The sequence below is a fragment of the Staurois parvus genome, unplaced genomic scaffold, assembly GCF_062004578.1.
Source record: "Staurois parvus isolate SC_StPar_1 unplaced genomic scaffold, SC_StPar_1.0 ptg000090l, whole genome shotgun sequence".
NCBI classification, from domain to species: Eukaryota; Metazoa; Chordata; class Amphibia; order Anura; family Ranidae; genus Staurois; species Staurois parvus.
The window spans coordinates 6,452,019-6,472,174 of NW_028317886.1; the positions used below are offsets into that span (position 1 = coordinate 6,452,019).

Consider the following 20,156-nt stretch of genomic DNA (forward strand, 5'->3'; position numbering starts at 1 on the left):
GGCTTCAGAGAGACTTAATATTAGTGCAGAACACTGTACCTTTAATTTAAATGCCCTTGGAGTCTGCTGGGGAAGAGAAATAATACTGTCTGTCAGTATGACATGCAGATGAGTGCCGTCGATCTTAGAATCACTGCACACTTCACTCCTTTGGCCAGTCACGGGGCGGTGGAGGCAGCAGCAATGGGAGGCCATACAGCAACCTATGACAAAATGGAAACCAGCAGGAGCGTGAGGAGACCTGAAAGTGGCACATGGCAGAGTGGGAGCAATGGGAGGCGGTACAGGGACCCAGGTCACACTGTGGGCCCAGCAGCAGCGTGACCAGGCGGTACGGGGGCCCATGGCCGATATGGGGCTTGGTGGCACCTATGGAAGGCCTGTAATCTGCCAGCAACCTATGACAAAATGGACAACCGCAGGAGTGTGAGGAGATTTCAAAGTGGCACATGGCAGAGTGGAAGCAATGGGAGGCCGTACAGGGACCCAGGTCACACTGTGGGCTCAGCAGCAGCGTGACCAGGAGGTACGGGGGCCCATGGTCGATATGGGGCCTGGCGGCACCTATGGAAGGCCGCTAATCTGCCAGCAACCTATGACAAAATGGACAACCGCAGGAGTGTGAGGAGATTTCAAAGAGGTACATGGCAGAGTGGAAGCAATGGGAGGCCGTACAGGGACCCAGGTCACACTGTGGGACCAGCATCAGCGTGAACAGGCGGTACGGGGGCCCATGGCCGATTTGACCTCATTCATCCCATAGTCCTGCCGACTCACGAATAGCGTGGCCTCCTCAAAGGGCCTGAGCAAGCGCAGGTGTCACACATGAGCTGACAATGGCTGACATCTAAGTTACACAGGGAGTACCTTTATCCGCTTTTAACATCAGGAAATCTGTGATGGCCTTTAGCTGTTCGTAAAGGCGGTCTAACATATGTAGGGTTGAATTACACCTTGTTGCAACGTCACAGCATGAGGAGTCGGTACGGGGGCCCATGGCAGATTACATGTCTGGCAGCAGCAATGGGAGGCCCGTAATCTGCCAGCACCCTATGTCAAAAAATTTAACACACCAGCAGTGTGAAGAGACCTGAAAGTGGCACATGGCAGCAGAGTGTGGCGATGGAGACAGCAGCAATGGGAGGCCGTACAGGGACCCATGAGAGACTCTGGACTTGGCAGCAGCATGAGGAGGCGGTATATAGGGGCCCATGGCAGATTAGGGGCCTGGCAGCAGCTATGTGAGGCCCGTAATCTGCCTGCACCCTATGTCAAAAAATTAAACACACCAGCAGTGTGAAGAGACCTGAAAGTGGCACATGGCAGCAGAGTGTGGCGATGGAGACAGCAGCAATGGGAGGCCGTACAGGGACCCATGAGAGACTCTAGACTTGGCAGCAGCATGAGGAGGCGGTATATAGGGGCCCATGGCAGATTAGGGGCCTGGCAGCAGCTATGTGAGGCCCGTAATCTGCCTGCACCCTATGTCAAAAAATTAAACACACCAGCAGTGTGAAGAGACCTGAAAGTGGCACATGGCAGCAGAGTGTGGCGATGGAGACAGCAGCAATGGGAGGCCGTACAGGGACCCATGAGAGACTCTAGACTTGGCAGCAGCATGAGGAGGCGGTATATAGGGGCCCATGGCAGATTAGGGGCCTGGCAGCAGCTATGTGAGGCCCGTAATCTGCCTGCACCCTATGTCAAAAAATTTAACACACCAGCAGTGTGAAGAGACCTGAAAGTGGCACATGGCAGCAGAGTGTGGCGATGGAGACAGCAGCAATGGGAGGCCGTACAGGGACCCATGAGAGACTCTGGACTTGGCAGCAGCATGAGGAGGCGGTATATAGGGGCCCATGGCAGATTAGGGGCCTGGCAGCAGCTATGTGAGGCCCGTAATCTGCCTGCACCCTATGTCAAAAAATTAAACACACCAGCAGTGTGAAGAGACCTGAAAGTGGCACATGGCAGCAGAGTGTGGCGATGGAGACAGCAGCAATGGGAGGCCGTACAGGGACCCATGAGAGACTCTAGACTTGGCAGCAGCATGAGGAGGCGGTATATAGGGGCCCATGGCAGATTAGGGGCCTGGCAGCAGCTATGTGAGGCCCGTAATCTGCCTGCACCCTATGTCAAAAAATTAAACACACCAGCAGTGTGAAGAGACCTGAAAGTGGCACATGGCAGCAGAGTGTGGCGATGGAGACAGCAGCAATGGGAGGCCGTACAGGGACCCATGAGAGACTCTGGACTTGGCAGCAGCATGAGGAGGCGGTATATAGGGGCCCATGGCAGATTAGGGGCCTGGCAGCAGCTATGTGAGGCCCGTAATCTGCCTGCACCCTATGTCAAAAAATTAAACACACCAGCAGTGTGAAGAGACCTGAAAGTGGCACATGGCAGCAGAGTGTGGCGATGGAGACAGCAGCAATGGGAGGCCGTACAGGGACCCATGAGAGACTCTAGACTTGGCAGCAGCATGAGGAGGCGGTATATAGGGGCCCATGGCAGATTAGGGGCCTGGCAGCAGCTATGTGAGGCCCGTAATCTGCCTGCACCCTATGTCAAAAAATTAAACACACCAGCAGTGTGAAGAGACCTGAAAGTGGCACATGGCAGCAGAGTGTGGCGATGGAGACAGCAGCAATGGGAGGCCGTACAGGGACCCATGAGAGACTCTGGACTTGGCAGCAGCATGAGGAGGCGGTATATAGGGGCCCATGGCAGATTAGGGGCCTGGCAGCAGCTATGTGAGGCCCGTAATCTGCCTGCACCCTATGTCAAAAAATTAAACACACCAGCAGTGTGAAGAGACCTGAAAGTGGCACATGGCAGCAGAGTGTGGCGATGGAGACAGCAGCATGGGAGGCCGTACAGGGACCCATGAGAGATTCTAGACTTGGCAGCAGCATGAGGAGGCGGTATATAGGGGCCCATGGCAGATTAGGGGCCTGGCAGCAGCTATGTGAGGCCCGTAATCTGCCTGCACCCTATGTCAAAAAATTAAACACACCAGCAGTGTGAAGAGACCTGAAAGTGGCACATGGCAGCAGAGTGTGGCGATGGAGACAGCAGCAATGGGAGGCCGTACAGGGACCCATGAGAGACTCTGGACTTGGCAGCAGCATGAGGAGGCGGTATATAGGGGCCCATGGCAGATTAGGGGCCTGGCAGCAGCTATGTGAGGCCCGTAATCTGCCTGCACCCTATGTCAAAAAATTAAACACACCAGCAGTGTGAAGAGACCTGAAAGTGGCACATGGCAGCAGAGTGTGGCGATGGAGACAGCAGCAATGGGAGGCCGTACAGGGACCCATGAGAGACTCTGGACCTAGCAGCAGCATGAGGAGGCGGTATATAGGGGCCTATGGCAGATTAGGGGCCTGGCAGCAGCTATAGGAGGCCCGTAATCTGCCAGCACCCTATGTCAAAAAATTAAACACACCAGCAGTGTGAGGAGACCTGAAAGTGGCACATGTTTGAGGCATGATTCATGGCGGATTTAGTCAGTTGTGTCAGGAACTGGTGGTTTGAAATCCAGACTAATCCACGCCTGATTCATTTTCACAAACGTGAGTCTCTCCACACTTTGGGTGGACAGTCGTGTCCTCCGCGGAGTTACAATACCTCCTGCCGCACTAAACACGCGCTCCGATGCCACGCTACTGGCCGGGCATGACAGCCTTTCAAGGGCAAATTCAGCTAGTTGGGGCCAAAGGTCAAGTTTCGTTGCCCAGTAGTCAAGGGGATTGTCTACCTCGGTTGGCAGGGTGCTGTCCAAGTAGGCCCAAGCCTGTTGTTTGAGCTCCTGCTCCAGGTCCACCTGATGCTGCTGCTGCTGCTGCGGCTGGTTAGTAGTTTCCTCACTGCGCTGGTGAAGAAAGCTACTCATCATCGACTGCAGACTGAGGCAGCCGCTGCTGGTGGAGCTGCCACTGCTCCTACCACCCCACCCCTCCCCTGCTGCCATGCCAGCGGAACGCGAGCGCACAGGGCCCACAGTGTCTGAGGATGGACGTTGGCGCACAAAGGCAGAGACCAACTGACTACATAGGTGGTTTTTATAGTATGTAATTTTGGCCTCCCTCTCAGCAGGTGTGAAAAAGGCCACCATTTTGGACCGGTAGCGAGGGTCCAACAAGGTGGACAGCCAAAAGTCATCCCTCTGTCTGATGGTTATTATTCGGCTGTCGCTACGCAAGCAACCGAGCATGCTATGGGCCATTTGTGCCAAGGAATGCGAGGGACTCCCTGCCTCCATCTCCACAGCATACTGCCACGGTGCGTCTGGGTCCTCTGTCTCCTCCTCCTCCTCCTCTACCAGATGCTCCTGCTCCTCCACTCCTGTCCGCTGAGTGGAAAAACCACCCATTTCACTCAATAATTCCTGAGCACAAATGTCCTCCTCTACCTCCTCCTCTTCTTCCTGTCCTGCCCCCACAGGGGTCATGTGGCGTTGAGATCTGTGCGCCACGTCTACCGCACCCTGACCAGCCATTGTTAACAGCATTTGTTCCAGGACGTGCAACAGAGGAATGACGTCGTTCATCCCATAGTCCTGCCGACTCACGAATAGCGTGGCCTCCTCAAAGGGCCTGAGCAAGCGGCAGGTGTCACGCATGAGCTGCCAATGGCTGACATCTAAGTTACACAGGGGAGTACCTTTATCCGCTTGTAACATCAGGAAATCGGTGATGGCCTTTCGCTGCTCGTAAAGGCGGTCTAACATGTGTAGGGTTGAATTCCACCTTGTTGCAACGTCGCAGATCAGGCGATGCTGTGGAATTCCGTTCTGCCGCTGCAGCTCAATGAGGGTGTTCTTTGCGGTGTAGGAATGGCTGAAATGCATGCACAGTTTACGTGACATTTTAAGGATGTCTTGCAGTGGGATGGTGGATTTTAGGAACCGCTTGACAACCAGATTGAACACGTGAGCCATGCATGGCGCATGGCACAACCTTCCTTGACGCAGAGCAGACACCATGTTCTTTCCGTTGTCAGTCAACATGGTTCCGATTTTTAGTTTGCGCGGAGACAGCCATCTGTCGATTTCTCTGTTCATTACACTCAGCAGTTCCTCCCCTGTGTGACTACGTTCGCCAAGGCATACCAGGTGCAGCACAGCGTGACACCGTTGCGCCCTGCACATGTGATATGCCGGTCGGGTAATGGGACTTGGCACGGGGGTGGCGGCTGAGGACACGGCGGAAAAAGAGGTGGTAGAGGCGGACATGCTTGCTGGACCAAGGACGTGCAAACGTGGAGGCAAAAGCGTCGTGACCTGTCCAAGTTGCTGGTGCGGCTGTGCCGGCACCACGTTCACCCAGTGGGCCGTAAATGACATGTACTGTCCCTGACCGTAGTTACAGCTCCACACGTCGGCGCTGCCGTGCACTTTGGCAGAGACCGACATGCTCAAAGACTGGCCCACCATCTCTTCTACATGTGAATGCAGGGCTGGCACTGCCTTTTGGGCAAAGAAATGACGGCTTGGCACTCTCCACCGCGGCGCGGCACAAGCCATCATTTCTCGGAAAGGTGCTGAGTCCACCAGTTGGAAAGGGAGGGACTGCAGCACCAGCAACTTGGACAGGAGGACGTTCAGCTTTTGCACCGTCAGGTGCGTGCTCGCAAACTGTTGTCTCTTGGATACGGATTCCAAGAAAGACTGTTGACGGAATCCGAGAAGAGGAGTAGCAGGAGAAGGAGCATCTGAACGAGCGGAAGATGCCAACGAGCGACAACTCCCCTCAGCAGAGGTGTTGGAGCCTTGACTGGCTGATAGAGGGCGATTGACGACGTCGGGTGACGGAGCAAGTAACGGAGCGGGTGATGGAGCGGGGGCTGGGGCAGGCAGAACCGCCGTATGTTTATCACGGTTTTCCCAGGCCACCGAATGGTGACGCTGCATATGCTGACGCAACGCTGTAGTCCCAACATGGGCCCCCTGGCCACGCTTGCATTTCTGGCCACATAGTCGACATACGGCTACGTTTACTTCCTCGGGCGGCTTGAGGAAAAATTACCACACCACCGAGTAGGAAACTTTGCCCCCGCTACTCTTCACTGGCTGACTGCTACTTCCTCCGTGCGCACCGGCACCACTACTGGCCGTGGTGGTAGGCTGCAGTGGAGCTGGTGCTCTACTCCGTGGACGTTTGGCTCCACTGACATTGATGCGACCCTGCTGCTGTCTCCTGGGCAACCCACCGACTGTTTTGCTCGCTGCCAAGCTGCCACCCTCTTCTCCTGATGATGCGGAAGAAATTGCCTGATGACGACGAGGCTGCCAAGTGCGATCAACCTCCTCATCATCAAGTAGGGTCTCCGCCTCACTACTAGCCCCCTCGGCTGCGTCTGGGTCAGGAGACAGACCTGTCTCTAGACCGGCTACCGAGCCACTCTCCTCGCCAGTACTTGTTCGCTTGGCTGCTGAAAAGGCCGATGTCTCCCCCCGTTCCTGACCGCCCTCTGTTAGCTCTTCCTCACTGTACAGTGGGGCTGAGCCCACAGCATGCGATACTTCGCTTGGTGAGGGAACAGCAAAGGACAGGGGCAGGTAGAGGACACGTGATTTCAGTGGGCTTGCTCCCGGGCCATGCCAACTAACGGTTGTGTCTGACGTACCCACCGACCGTTGGCTGTAGGTGTCAGAGGTGACCTGGGAAGAGGAAGACGACCGAGCCAACCAATCAATGACGGCAGGGTTGTCGGTGGAGACACGACCGCTGGATGACACCGGGAGCACTGGCCTCTGGCTGCGAATACTGCTGCCTCGACCCCTTCCTCTGCTGCCACGTCTGCTCGCTCCTAAAACATTGCCTCCTCTGCCACTCCTCTGCATGTTGTCTGACATACTATTTAATTCAACGATTAGGTGTCCCTGAGTAACAATTCTCTGGCACTCAGTAACAATTCTGTCTGTCCCTGAGTATGAATTCTGTGGCCCTGAGTAACAATTCTGTGTCTGTGCGAGTAACAATTCTGTGTCTGTGCGAGTAACAATTCTGTGTCTGTGCAAGTAACAATTTTGTGTCTGTGCGAGTAACAATTCTCTGGCACTCAGTAACAATTCTGTCTGTCCCTGAGTAACAATTCTCTGGCACTCAGTAACAATTCTGTCTGTCCCTGAGTAACAATTCTCTGGCACTCAGTAACAATTCTGTCTGTCCCTGAGTATGAATTCTGTGGCCCTGAGTAACAATTCTGTGTCTGTGCGAGTAACAATTCTGTGTCTGTGCAAGTAACAATTTTGTGTCTGTGCGAGTAACAATTCTCTGGCACTCAGTAACAATTCTGTCTGTCCCTGAGTAACAATTCTCTGGCACTCAGTAACAATTCTGTCTGTCCCTGAGTATGAATTCTGTGGCCCTGAGTAACAATTCTGTGTCTGTGCGAGTAACAATTCTGTGTCTGTGCAAGTAACAATTTTGTGTCTGTGCGAGTAACAATTCTCTGGCACTCAGTAACAATTCTGTCTGTCCCTGAGTAACAATTCTCTGGCACTCAGTAACAATTCTGTCTGTCCCTGAGTAACAATTCTCTGGCACTCAGTAACAATTCTGTCTGTCCCTGAGTAACAATTCTCTGGCACTCAGTAACAATTCTGTCTGTCCCTGAGTAACAATTCTCTGGCACTCAGTAACAATTCTGTCTGTCCCTGAGTATGAATTCTGTGGCCCTGAGTAACAATTCTGTGTCTGTGCGAGTAACAATTCTGTGTCTGTGCAAGTAACAATTTTGTGTCTGTGCGAGTAACAATTCTCTGGCACTCAGTAACAATTCTGTCTGTCCCTGAGTAACAATTCTCTGGCACTCAGTAACAATTCTGTCTGTCCCTGAGTAACAATTCTCTGGCACTCAGTAACAATTCTGTCTGTCCCTGAGTATGAATTCTGTGGCCCTGAGTAACAATTCTGTGTCTGTGCGAGTAACAATTCTGTGTCTGTGCAAGTAACAATTTTGTGTCTGTGCGAGTAACAATTCTCTGGCACTCAGTAACAATTCTGTCTGTCCCTGAGTAACAATTCTCTGGCACTCAGTAACAATTCTGTCTGTCCCTAAGTAACAATTCTCTGGCACTCAGTAACAATTCTGTCTGTCCCTGAGTATGAATTCTGTGGCCCTGAGTAACAATTCTGTGTCTGTGCGAGTAACAATTCTGTGTCTGTGCAAGTAACAATTTTGTGTCTGTGCGAGTAACAATTCTCTGGCACTCAGTAACAATTCTGTCTGTCCCTGAGTAACAATTCTCTGGCACTCAGTAACAAATTCTGTCTGTCCCTGAGTAACAATTCTCTGGCACTCAGTAACAATTCTGTCTGTCCCTGAGTATGAATCTGTGGCCCTGAGTAACAATTCTGTGTCTGTGCGAGTAACAATTCTGTGTCTGTGCAAGTAACAATTTTGTGTCTGTGCGAGTAACAATTCTCTGGCACTCAGTAACAATTCTGTCTGTCCCTGAGTAACAATTCTCTGGCACTCAGTAACAATTCTGTCTGTCCCTGAGTAACAATTCTCTGGCACTCAGTAACAATTCTGTCTGTCCCTGAGTAACAATTCTCTGGCACTCAGTAACAATTCTGTGTCTGTGCGAGTAACAATTCTGTGTCTGTGCAAGTAACAATTTTGTGTCTGTGCGAGTAACAATTCTCTGGCACTCAGTAACAATTCTGTCTGTCCCTGAGTAACAATTCTCTGGCACTCAGTAACAATTCTGTCTGTCCTGAGTAACAATTCTCTGGCACTCAGTAACAATTCTGTCTGTCCCTGAGTATGAATTCTGTGGCCCTGAGTAACAATTCTGTGTCTGTGCGAGTAACAATTCTGTGTCTGTGCAAGTAACAATTTGTGTCTGTGCGAGTAACAATTCTCTGGCACTCAGTAACAATTCTGTCTGTCCCTGAGTAACAATTCTCTGGCACTCAGTAACAATTCTGTCTGTCCCTGAGTAACCAATTCTCTGGCACTCAGTAACAATTCTGTCTGTCCCTGAGTATGAATTCTGTGGCCCTGAGTAACAATTCTGTGTCTGTGCGAGTAACAATTCTGTGTCTGTGCAAGTAACAATTTTGTGTCTGTGCGAGTAACAAATTCTCTGGCACTCAGTAACAATTCTGTCTGTCCCTGAGTAACAATTCTTCTGGCACTCAGTAACAATTCTGTCTGTCCCTGAGTAACAATTCTCTGGCACTCAGTAACAATTCTGTCTGTCCCTGAGTAACAATTCTCTGGCACTCAGTAACAATTCTGTCTGTCCCTGAGTATGAATTCTGTGGCCCTGAGTAACAATTCTGTCTGTGCGAGTAACAATTCTGTGTCTGTGCAAGTAACAATTTTGTGTCTGTGCGAGTAACAATTCTCTGGCACTCAGTAACAATTCTGTCTGTCCCTGAGTAACAATTCTCTGGCACTCAGTAACAATTCTGTCTGTCCCTGAGTAACAATTCTCTGGCACTCAGTAACAATTCTGTCTGTCCCTGAGTAACAATTCTCTGGCACTCAGTAACAATTCTGTCTGTCCCTGAGTAACAATTCTGTCTGTCCCTGAGTATGAATTCTGTGGCCCCTGAGTAAGAATTCTCTGGCACTCAGTAACAATTCTGTCTGTCCCTGAGTAACAATTCTCTGGCACTCAGTAACAATTCTGTCTGTCCCTGAGTAAAAATTCTGTGGCCCTAATAACGTTTCTGTGGCCCTAAGTAACAATTCTCTGGCACTGAGTGAAAATTCTGTCTGTCCCTGAGTATGAATTCTGTGGCCCTAACTAGCGTTTCTTTGTCCCTAAATAACGATTCTGTGGCCCTCATTAACAAGTCTGTGTCCCTGAGTAATGGTTCTCTGTCCCTAAGTAACTTCTCTCTGTCCCCAATTCTCGGTTTCTGTGGCCCTAACTCTGTCCCTGTCCCTAGTACAGAGCGGTCTGCCTCTGTTCAATGACTGCAGGCAAATGAAGATTTCCAAAATGGCCGCTATATATACCTCGACCATTACACAGTGCTGGCTGGCTGGCTGCTGATTGGCTGATGCGATCACATGTCGTTGAGGAATGCATTATGGGGCAGCGCGCCTTGTCTGCGCGCCTTCCCCGACATCCCCGCTCCGTCGCCGCACATGTCAGCCGCCATTTTCGGAAAAATTTCGATTCGCGCGTCCGAATTAGGCTGTTTTTCGGATTCGGCACGAATCGAAATTTTTCCGATATTCGACTCGAATTCCACTTCGGATACTTCGATTCGCTCATCTCTAATCATAAACAATACAATTACGACACAAGTCATATGTCCTTTCCCTTTCAATCTGCAGCGCTGTTATTTTCTGTACAATGCAATGCAATATGGCTCCCCTGCTGCAAAAAAGTAATTTTTGCTTAGATACTCCCAAAGGAACATTACGCCTAAAGGGACGCTGACCCTGCAATTTTCCTCATTAGAGCCCTGCAGGTACAGCAGCTGATTGATAAGTATAAAACCACTCCCATACAGATTCACTTTGCACATGAACATAAACAAACAGTATTTCTTCAGAATAACAAAAGGTAGGAATCTAGAACATAAAATGTTAAAATCCTTGTAATGTACATAGATCACCCATAATGTTTTCTTTCTCAACAAAAGTGGAGTTAGTTTTAAATAAATTTGCATTTTTAGGGAGGAACTTCAATGCTATTTTGAATTTCTCATTACTGTTAGTGGTTAACATACTGTATATCTGCAGTATAGAACCCAACACTGGTAATATTATTTATTCTAATTGATCCTGGTAAATAGATTCTTAATGCAGGCAGCAACATAATAGAATAAAATGAGTTCTTGTGCCCAACTTCACAGGCAAAGGGAAAATTGGAAAAGTAATAATAGTATATTAAAGTATTGGTGACGTGTCATATTCCTCTACTCACTAACCAAATTTATAGGCTAATGGTCTCATTATCCACTTTCACATTATAGCAATGGATCAGGCATGTTACTCGACCTATCTGCAATTTACCTCTCAGCTGTCTTGGGTAAGGAAATTTACATGGGCATAAATGACCACTTCTGAACATAATATTCTATTTGTATGCACATATGTCGGACACATCCATTTATTCCTTTTGCCTTTGTAGTGCATATTGGGATTCCAGTTACTGCAGTGATTTATACTATGCCTAAAGACAAAATGTTTTTGTAGGTTTTAGGAAAGGATTAGAACTTGTCAGGTTTTACTACTCTCTGTGTCCCCACTAGGGAGATTCACTTTCTTTATATGTCTCAATGGCTTTTTGTTTTGATGGCCATTATGAGGACAAATCTCAAATTTTTAGTTGACAGTTAAACAGGAATAGAAGTGAAATCTCAAAATGGGAATGGCTGTTCCAGTCACAGCTGTCTAAAAGGGGATCTCCCTCACTTTGGAGGGATTTATTCTCTTACTGCTTATTGCAGGTACAGGATAATGACTTAAGGAAGTTTCCCCAATGGGATACAATGGGAAAATTGATACGTGATGTAACTAATCTCTGCACTTTATAAGGCAAAACAAAGTTTTGGATTTAGATTCACTTTCACCTTAGGACTTGTTTATACCATGATGCAGAGACATCAGTTTTTCTGCATGCGGGGGCGGAGAACTGAGTGATCACAGTGTTTGATCACACAGTTCTCACTGCAGAGCCGGCGGGGGACAGATGCAGCATCGGATTGATGCTGCATCCAGCTAGGTGAGTATACTTCTCTTTTAACAAAAAAAGAAAGTAGAGTCAGATTAGAAACATAAATGTTGATTTAATCGAAGAGCAGAGGATGTTACTTTGCAGAGGAATTTTCACTAAGCTTAGTGAATTCACTTAGCTCAATTACATGCAAGAAAGATTAAAAAAAATAAGATTTGTTTTCCTTGCACATGATTGGATGTTTGGAATCAGCAAAGTCTCACCTCACCAAAATTATGGGAACATTTCCCTGAAAAGGGAAAGTTTGCTTTGCTAAGTTCAGAGCATATACTCCTTTAGTAAATAAGCCCCTTTGAAGTAATGTTATATCAGGGAGCTGTTATAAGAATCCACAGCAATAGGTATTTAAGTAATATAAAAGATACATTTATTGATATTATTGCAATGTATATTCATAAACAGAAACCATATAGATCTGAGAGATGATATGCTAAGTTTGGAAGTTCAGAATGTTTTTGCTTTTTTAAGTATTAATCACAGTGAGCAAGATTTCCTAATTGCCATAGTGGCAAAACTTTAATTGCAGAGATTAAACTTGGTGGGATGGCAGTGCAAGTTGATAAGGGTTTGCTTTTATGTTTTCTGCCGTACATACATTTTATAAACTTCCATAAAGTATAATGAAATGTTTAATCAATAAACATGCTTTTCGTCTATCTAATAAGTATAACATCTATATTCAAGTTTGTTGGTTATCCCAGAGCACACTGTTATTATGCAGAAATAGTAGTTTGGCCTTTTAATAATGCAGCTTCCTGGAGGTAAAATCTGTCATGCTTAGAAGAAATGTGTCTCTGTAGCCCTCTCAATTGTACAGTGTATCTTATCCTCCTAGGTGATAGGAGTTGTCATTCACTTTGATAGAAATGTCATGTTGACCTTTCCTTTAACATGCCGAAAAGCTGTATTTGTTTAGGATAAAACTTTATTAGTGTTATTACTGGTTAAACAAATACATACTTTTATTCTAAGGAATTTCCTCCTTTTACAGGAATCGTTCAGCTCAGCTTACCAGAAGACCAGTTAGTAAGTTATACCACAGTAACGGTTGGGCAAAGCGTTGTCTTGATCTGTGGCATACAAGGGAATATGAGACCTCCTATCATCTGGAAACGCAACAATGTTGTTCTTAACAACCTGGACTTGGAGGACATCAATGTAAGTTAAAATTGTAATTGTTTTTACACTTAACTCAGCACTCGACTGCAAGTAAATGCAAATCCCAAGAAGAATTTCATTAGCACATATTAATTTTTTTTCCAAATAATTTTTATTGGATTTTTATAAACATGCACACAAATTATGTATCAAATCACGGTAACAGTAGCGTTATATAATAAGAAGCTCTGCTAAGATTGAGAATTGCTATATGAGATTGTCAGGGATATACAATGACTTCCATTATATGAATATCAAAAAATATAGTTCAACATTACTCTCAAATTTCCTGGAGAAGCTTAATACATTACTAACATTGGGAAAAACATAACAAGACATGAATTACCTAACACATCTAGGATTTAATGACCAAACTGACATACATTCCAAATGTTCCACTGTACTTCAAAGTGACTTATTTTGTCATCTTTAAAAGCCATAATTTTCTCATATTCGTAAATATCTTTGACTTGATTAATAACTTCTCTTACGCTTGGGGTTTCATTGGATTTCCATTTCCTCATAATTATTGCTCTAGCTGCATGGAGTATTTGCAAGCATACATGTCTAAGATTGGCAGGAATCTGATCTATATTAATACTAAGGATAGCTAAATCAGCTAACGGTATAATGGAAAAGCCTGTTACCCGAGATATTAGTTTAAATATTTCAGCCCAGTAACTACGGAAATTTAAGCATGACCACAGCATATGAATTAACGTGCCTGTATTACCGCATCCTCTCCAACACTCACCAAATTTTGCTAGCATTTATGGAGTAAAATACCATCGTAAAATAATTTTTTGTGCGAATTCCCAATGGTTAGAACATCTTGAGTATTGATAGTTAGATGCAAATGCTTTAGTCCATTGTGTGTCTGTGTATTCACAATTAAGATTCTTTTCCCATTTGAGTATCTGTGACATTTTACTAAAGGATGATTTATCATTAAGCAGGTCATAAAACAGAGAAATGCCTTTTGTTTTAGTTCCTTCTGAAGTCCAGTATGACCACACCTTAGAAGATACTTGTAATGGACTTATATTTAACTTCTGTACCAAAGAGAGGATTCTTATATAAGTAAATCTTTCTCCCTGTGGTAAAAAATGTTCCCTTACTAGATCCTCGAATGAACGCACCCCTTTTTCATTTGAAATGTCACTTCAACTTCAGGTCTTTATCTATCCATTTCGTGAAGGAAATATCTGGTATCAGAAATTTTAAGGATTCTATAGGGATAGAAACTTTTATACAGTCATCGTGTATGCCACCAAATTTAATGAATTCTTGCCATGCCTGTAGAGTGGATGAGATAATGTGGTGTCCTTACAAATGCTGTGGAGATTTGTCTTTACTAATCATTAGTAAATTATAAAGATTATTGGGGAAAACCCAATCATTCTCAAAGGAACTCCAATGTTTCAAATGTGATGGCAGGAACCAAAATTTAGTTCAATCTAATAGGGACACTCACTAAAAAGTTAGTTACCAAAGAAATGTTCCAATAAATACAACACTTCTATTATACCAACATCATTGCGCCAATGTAATAAAGAGAGGAAATACACTTACTGGATGCTGCTATTATTAAAAAACTCAAAATAATAATAAAAATGTGAAAAATATACAAATCACAAATAATAGCGCAAACCAAATCACACAACTAAATATAACCACCACCAAATAAGTGCATATTAATAGTGCAAACAAAAAAATCAATAAATAGGGAATCTCAATATAGTCCATTCAGAAAAGTCCATATAAACATGATCCTCAGTAAATGAAGTAATGAGATCCTCCTTCATAAGCAATGTGATATTCAGTGCTCAAAAACACCCATCAAAATGCACACTCACCATGTGCTAGTAATTAACCAGCATGTCAGTATATATCCAGCATTCACCAAACAGACTTCAAAGGACGATCCTCATGTGTTGGTAATTACTCAGCATACTACTGTGTATCCAGGATATCACCAAACAAACTCCAGAGAAGATCCTCTCATATCCAGATTAGCACATGTGGGTAAAGAAAATACTCGCCATAGTGCAGTATCATCCAACAAATTTATTGCCAAACAAACCCCCCTTAAAATCACACTCACAATGAGCAAATAAAAACAAGGCGTTTTGTTATATCAGAGCTCCAGTCTCTGCATCCTGTGTCTCACCAGCCAGCCCGCATTCAAGATGGTAGTAGTGCGATCACGTGATCTGGACACGTGCATCTGCATGAGTAGTGATGTCACAGGAAGGCCACACCCTGACGCGTTTCGTCCAATGACTTCTTCCAAGGGAGTGTGATTTTAAGGGGGGTTTGTTTGGCAATAAATTTGATGGGGTGTTTTTGAGCACTGAATACCACATTGCTTATGAAGGAGGATCTCATTACTTCATTTACTGAGGATCATGTTTATATGGACTTTTCTGAATGGACTATATTGAGATTCCCTATTTATTGATTGTTTTGTTTGCACTATTAATATGTACTTATTTGGTGGTGGTTATATTTAGTTATGTGATTTGGTTTGCGCTATTATTTGTGATTTGTATATTTTTCACATTTTTATTATTACTAATAGGGACACTGTGTGGTAATCTTTTAATATGGGAAATCCCATACCCCCCACTGACCTCCTTTTCAATAAGATTTTACATGAGCACCTCACCTTGCCGCCCACACAAATTTAGAGAGCATATTTTGCAAGCAACTAAAAAAGGAATGAGGAATGCAAACTGGAATAGTTATAAAATAATAAAAAAAATGAGGTAATATCATCATTTTGAATGCTGTCAGTCTCCCAGACACAGACAGATAGAATTTTTTTAGACTACAGATCTCTTTTTGTACATCCATAATCAATGGTAGAAAATTAGTTTTGTACATGTCTGTTATACGTGGAGTTAATTTTATTCCTAGATATTGGATTGACTTGGCAGCCCAATGGTAATTGAATTTAAACTCTAAGATACTTTGGGTCTGATGATCTATGTGTAATCCCAAAACATTGGACTTAGAAGCATTTACTTTATAGCAAGAGATTCTATTAAATTGCTCTATGACATCATGTACCTCCGGGAGGGACCTCAATGGGTCCTCCAGGAACAAAATCACGTCATGATCTTTTGATGAAAATCCTTTCATGAGTGGATGTGATCTAACTTTCTCTGCCAACTGTTCCATGAGTAGGACAAATATTAGCGGTGAGAGGAGACATCCCTGGCGCGTGCCATTAGTTATCTCAAACATTTCTGAATACATTCCTTCCGTATATACATGTGTTGAGGGATTGGAGTAAAGTGCCATTATAGCTAAATGCATAAATCCCTGGATGCTAAATTTATCCAACACCTCTGACAGATACCCCCAGTGAATCCTGTCAAAGGCCTTCTCCGCATCCAAGGCCAGAAGCAGAGAAGGCCCTTACCTCCAATCCGCCAAATGTATCAGATTCAGCATCCTCCTATTAGCATCTGGGGCTTGGCGTCCCATAACAAAGCCCACCTGGTCTTTTTGTATCAATTCGGGCAACCAAAGTTTTGAGGTGTCATAGATGGTTTCCCGGGCTTAGGCAAGGTAACTATTGTTACTGTTAATAATATGAGGTATAAGAATTGACTGATACACTTTGTAGTATTCTGCAGAGTATCCATCAGGACACGGTGACTTGTTATGTGGCAAATGATTTATGAGTGTACTAACCTCTATCAACGTAACCTGCAAGTTTATAAAATCTAGATCATCGTCTGACATCTTAGGCAAAGAAATTGAATCCACAAATTGATTTATAAGCCTCGGGGTCGGTTGTGGAGTAGTATTATCACCCTTTAAGTTGTATAATTTCCTATAATAGTTACTAAATGAGTTTGTAATATCTTTGGGATTGTAAACCTTAGATCCAGTTGTGGGGTCAATAAGAAATGGTATCTTTTGCCTGTGAACCCTTTCTTTTACCTGATTGGCCAATAACTTGCCCGTTTATCTCCATAGCTATAGTTGGTGGCTTTTAAAACTTTAATATGCCGGTAATGTTGACCTATTAATAAAGATCTTAAGTTCTGTCTAGCCTTAAACAATTGGTCTCTAAGCTTTTGAGAAGGTAGAGTTTTGTTTTCTGCCTTTCTTGACCTTGGAGCTAATTTGAATAAGGAGATCCCTCAAGTAGGCCTTGTGTGAGTTCCACAGTGTGAAGGGATCTATAACTGAGGGGGCATTCATTTGAAAAAATTCCTTTAGCACTCTAGTAATTTCTTTTTTATGGATTTCAGCACATAATTCCCCCATGCAAATGGAGATTGGGGCATGATCAGAACATGTTATAGTATGGATCTCAGATTTGCTAATGTTTTGCAATAAAAATTTGTCCACCAGGACCATGTCTATCCTAGAATATGAATGGTGTACATGGAAGAAAAATGTATAATCTTTTTCTGAGGCATGCTGACACCTCCGAACATCGAACGTGTTTCACTTGGAAATAATGTTAGCCAGGGAGGCTTTAGAGGATTTAAGCCCTGATAGGACAGAACAGCCCATATCTCAATTTGCAATTGCGTTGAAGTCACTGCACAAGATCACATGACCTCTGCGCAGGGACTCAACCTTTTTCCATAGTTTATTGAGAGACCTAATCTGTTTAACATTCGGTAGATAGACATTGACCAGCATATATACGACATTGTTAATTTCACAAATTAGTATGATATATCTGCCAAGATCATCATATACTACCTTTATTTGTTTAAAGGCGACCTTATCACGAACTGAAATAAGCATTCCTCTTTTTTTCTTGTTAGCATTTGAACAGAAAACATATGGGAAGTGAGGATGTTTAAACATCGGTGGCTTTTGAGAAGAAAAATGTGTCTCTTGCAGACACAGTATATCGCAGTTCAATCTACATGCCTCCTTCCAGACCGACCCTCTTTTAAAAGGGTTATAGCACATATTAATTTTTTAACAAGGATAAAATTAGTGATAACATATAAAAATAAGTTCTATGCCATTACACCTTGTCCATAACCAACCACACAGTAGAAAGTGAAGGTACAGAACTATAAACATTTTTATGTAAATATGAGAAGTATGGCATTTTTATTTTTTAATTATACTCACCTAGGTGGATGCAGCTTTGATCTGATGCTGCATCTGCCCCCCCGCAAGTTCTAAGGGTGAAACCTGAGCAAACAAACAAAGCTGATCGCTCAGTTCTCCCTGCCGCTCTGAGCAGAGAGCTCTGGCTCTCTGCTCTACCCCCTTAGTGCTCACTGGAGTGCTGGGCTATGGAGGAGGTGGGAGAAGATGGGGCTCAGGCTCTCAGTGGATCTTTAAAGTCATGATATTTCCCTAGCCTGGACTGGCTAAGTAACATCAGTCGACAACGGACTGCAGTCCGCTGTCAGCTGAAAACTGATCACAGGAATACAGAACGATTTGCACTCCTGTGATCCACAGGAGAAGTACAGCCAAATTAACTTTGGCTGTACTTCACCTTTAATTCCTTTATTGCCTGATTACATTATTAAGCTGTAACTGTAGGGGAATCTTCCAGCTGGCCAAAATTGTATGTGCAGATCAATGGAAAAACAAGACCTTGACACAACATGGCTGCTCCTCCGCCCATGTTCTGTGTCCCTGGCAGTGGTGATGTTTGAACATTTTCAGATATGTTGAGGGTTCAGAAAAAGACAAAAACACTTTACTTGCCTCTTTCTTTTTATACTTTATTTACTTCGACCAGGTTACATGGTAAATAATGCAACTTACAGCAACTTTACAACTTCTAGTCCAGCTACCCTTATGTCAGAAACCAGTTACCATCGAAGTAGTTGGCAACAGAAAACATAATCTGCAAAAAAGAGGAAAAGCCTAATTAAGCATATAACCTACGTACAATAGTTCACCAGGGTGGCAGAATCTCTGCCTTGTTGAGGTCAGTTTTTTAATATTGCCAGAAGATGGTGGCTTGGACAGCAAGGAGGGGAGTGATCCATTCTGTGTAAACAATATGTTGTTGCTGCACATGTAGCAGCCTATGTTTCTGGTGAGTGTGCAATGCATCAAGTGGTGCTGTGCAGCCATACATTTGAAGATCTGTTGCGGTTTGGATTAGGTGATGGATGATACAATATTTCCTTGGAGCATGTGAATGGACTCTAATATTGAGACCTTTTATGTTAGTATTTTATTTTTAACACATTCACTTATTATGCTTATGCTTATTTGGTGCAGGTTGTATACTTAATTGGTGGCAATTTTATGATTTGCTGTTTTTTCGATGAATGCATTATTTTCATGCACTGTGAGTTGAGAATTGATTTAACATGTATTTGATTGATAATCTTTCTAGCGCTGCAAGCACGTTTACACTTATTTCTCAGGGTTTGTATGTCAGTTCCTGTTGTTGCTAGCAGCCTGTCAGTTTTACCATAGTGCTGAGTTGTTTTTATCATACTTGTAACATTGTAAGATACTGTTAAAATCAGATCCTATAAAATAGGGCAGTCAGTGTGTTTTTAACTGAGTTTTACAATGGTATCAGATATTGTTTATTCAACATTGACTAGAGTGTTATGGGAAGTTCCTATAATTATATGCATTCCTCAGCACTTGCATGAAAGAAGAGGCTGCAGGCATAACAAAACATTGCCTAACTTCACTGATATTTACGAATAATTGGTCTCCACTGTAGGATTTTCTGCAGCTGCCCACTGAAATCCCTGAATAGAAATTGTTCGCCATAATAGGAATAAATACATAAACTTTTTTTTTCATTGCAGTGTTTATGATTTAAATTTACATATTCACCACCTGTGTTTTTTATCTTTTGAAATCATAATAATTTTGACTCGTGTTTCCTAGCCGCAGTTTTGTGAACATCAAATAAATATTGAAAGTGCTTTGATTAAACCAGCATGTAAGAATAGGTGAACACATAAAGACTGTATAGATGTTCCCAGCAAATGCGAAAATCTTAATACTTGTGTATTATGAGTGTTAGCAAGATGGTGATGCTACAAAAGACGTCAAAATTTGTCTACACGTGCAACCACTTTTACCTAGTACTGAATTCACAGCACAAGTATTATACATTTATCAAAAAGGATTATTTACCATTTAATCAAAAGCATTCTTCTTGCTAAAGATGTGTTTTGAATATAATTTTTAAAGTAGTTCTTAAAGATCGCTGATCCTTTGCAGGTGTCTTCATTCTAGCTCAAGGTTGAATTGTGACTGTTGTGACAAACATACAGTATGTCATTGTGTTAATAGGAAAGGTACT

The 20,156-nt window shown here is 44.1% G+C and overlaps 1 protein-coding gene across 2 annotated transcripts in view; it reads left to right on the top strand.

Moving 5' to 3' along the window:
- Positions 1 to 20,156, top strand: part of FSTL5 (follistatin like 5) — an 841,716-nt gene that overhangs the window by 564,013 nt on the left and 257,547 nt on the right. For both annotated transcript variants that reach the window (XM_089670377.1, XM_089670378.1), the window contains exon 7: positions 12,708 to 12,874. In XM_089670377.1, coding sequence (XP_089526503.1) covers positions 12,708 to 12,874 — 167 coding nt within the window. The remainder of the gene's footprint in view (positions 1 to 12,707; positions 12,875 to 20,156) is intronic.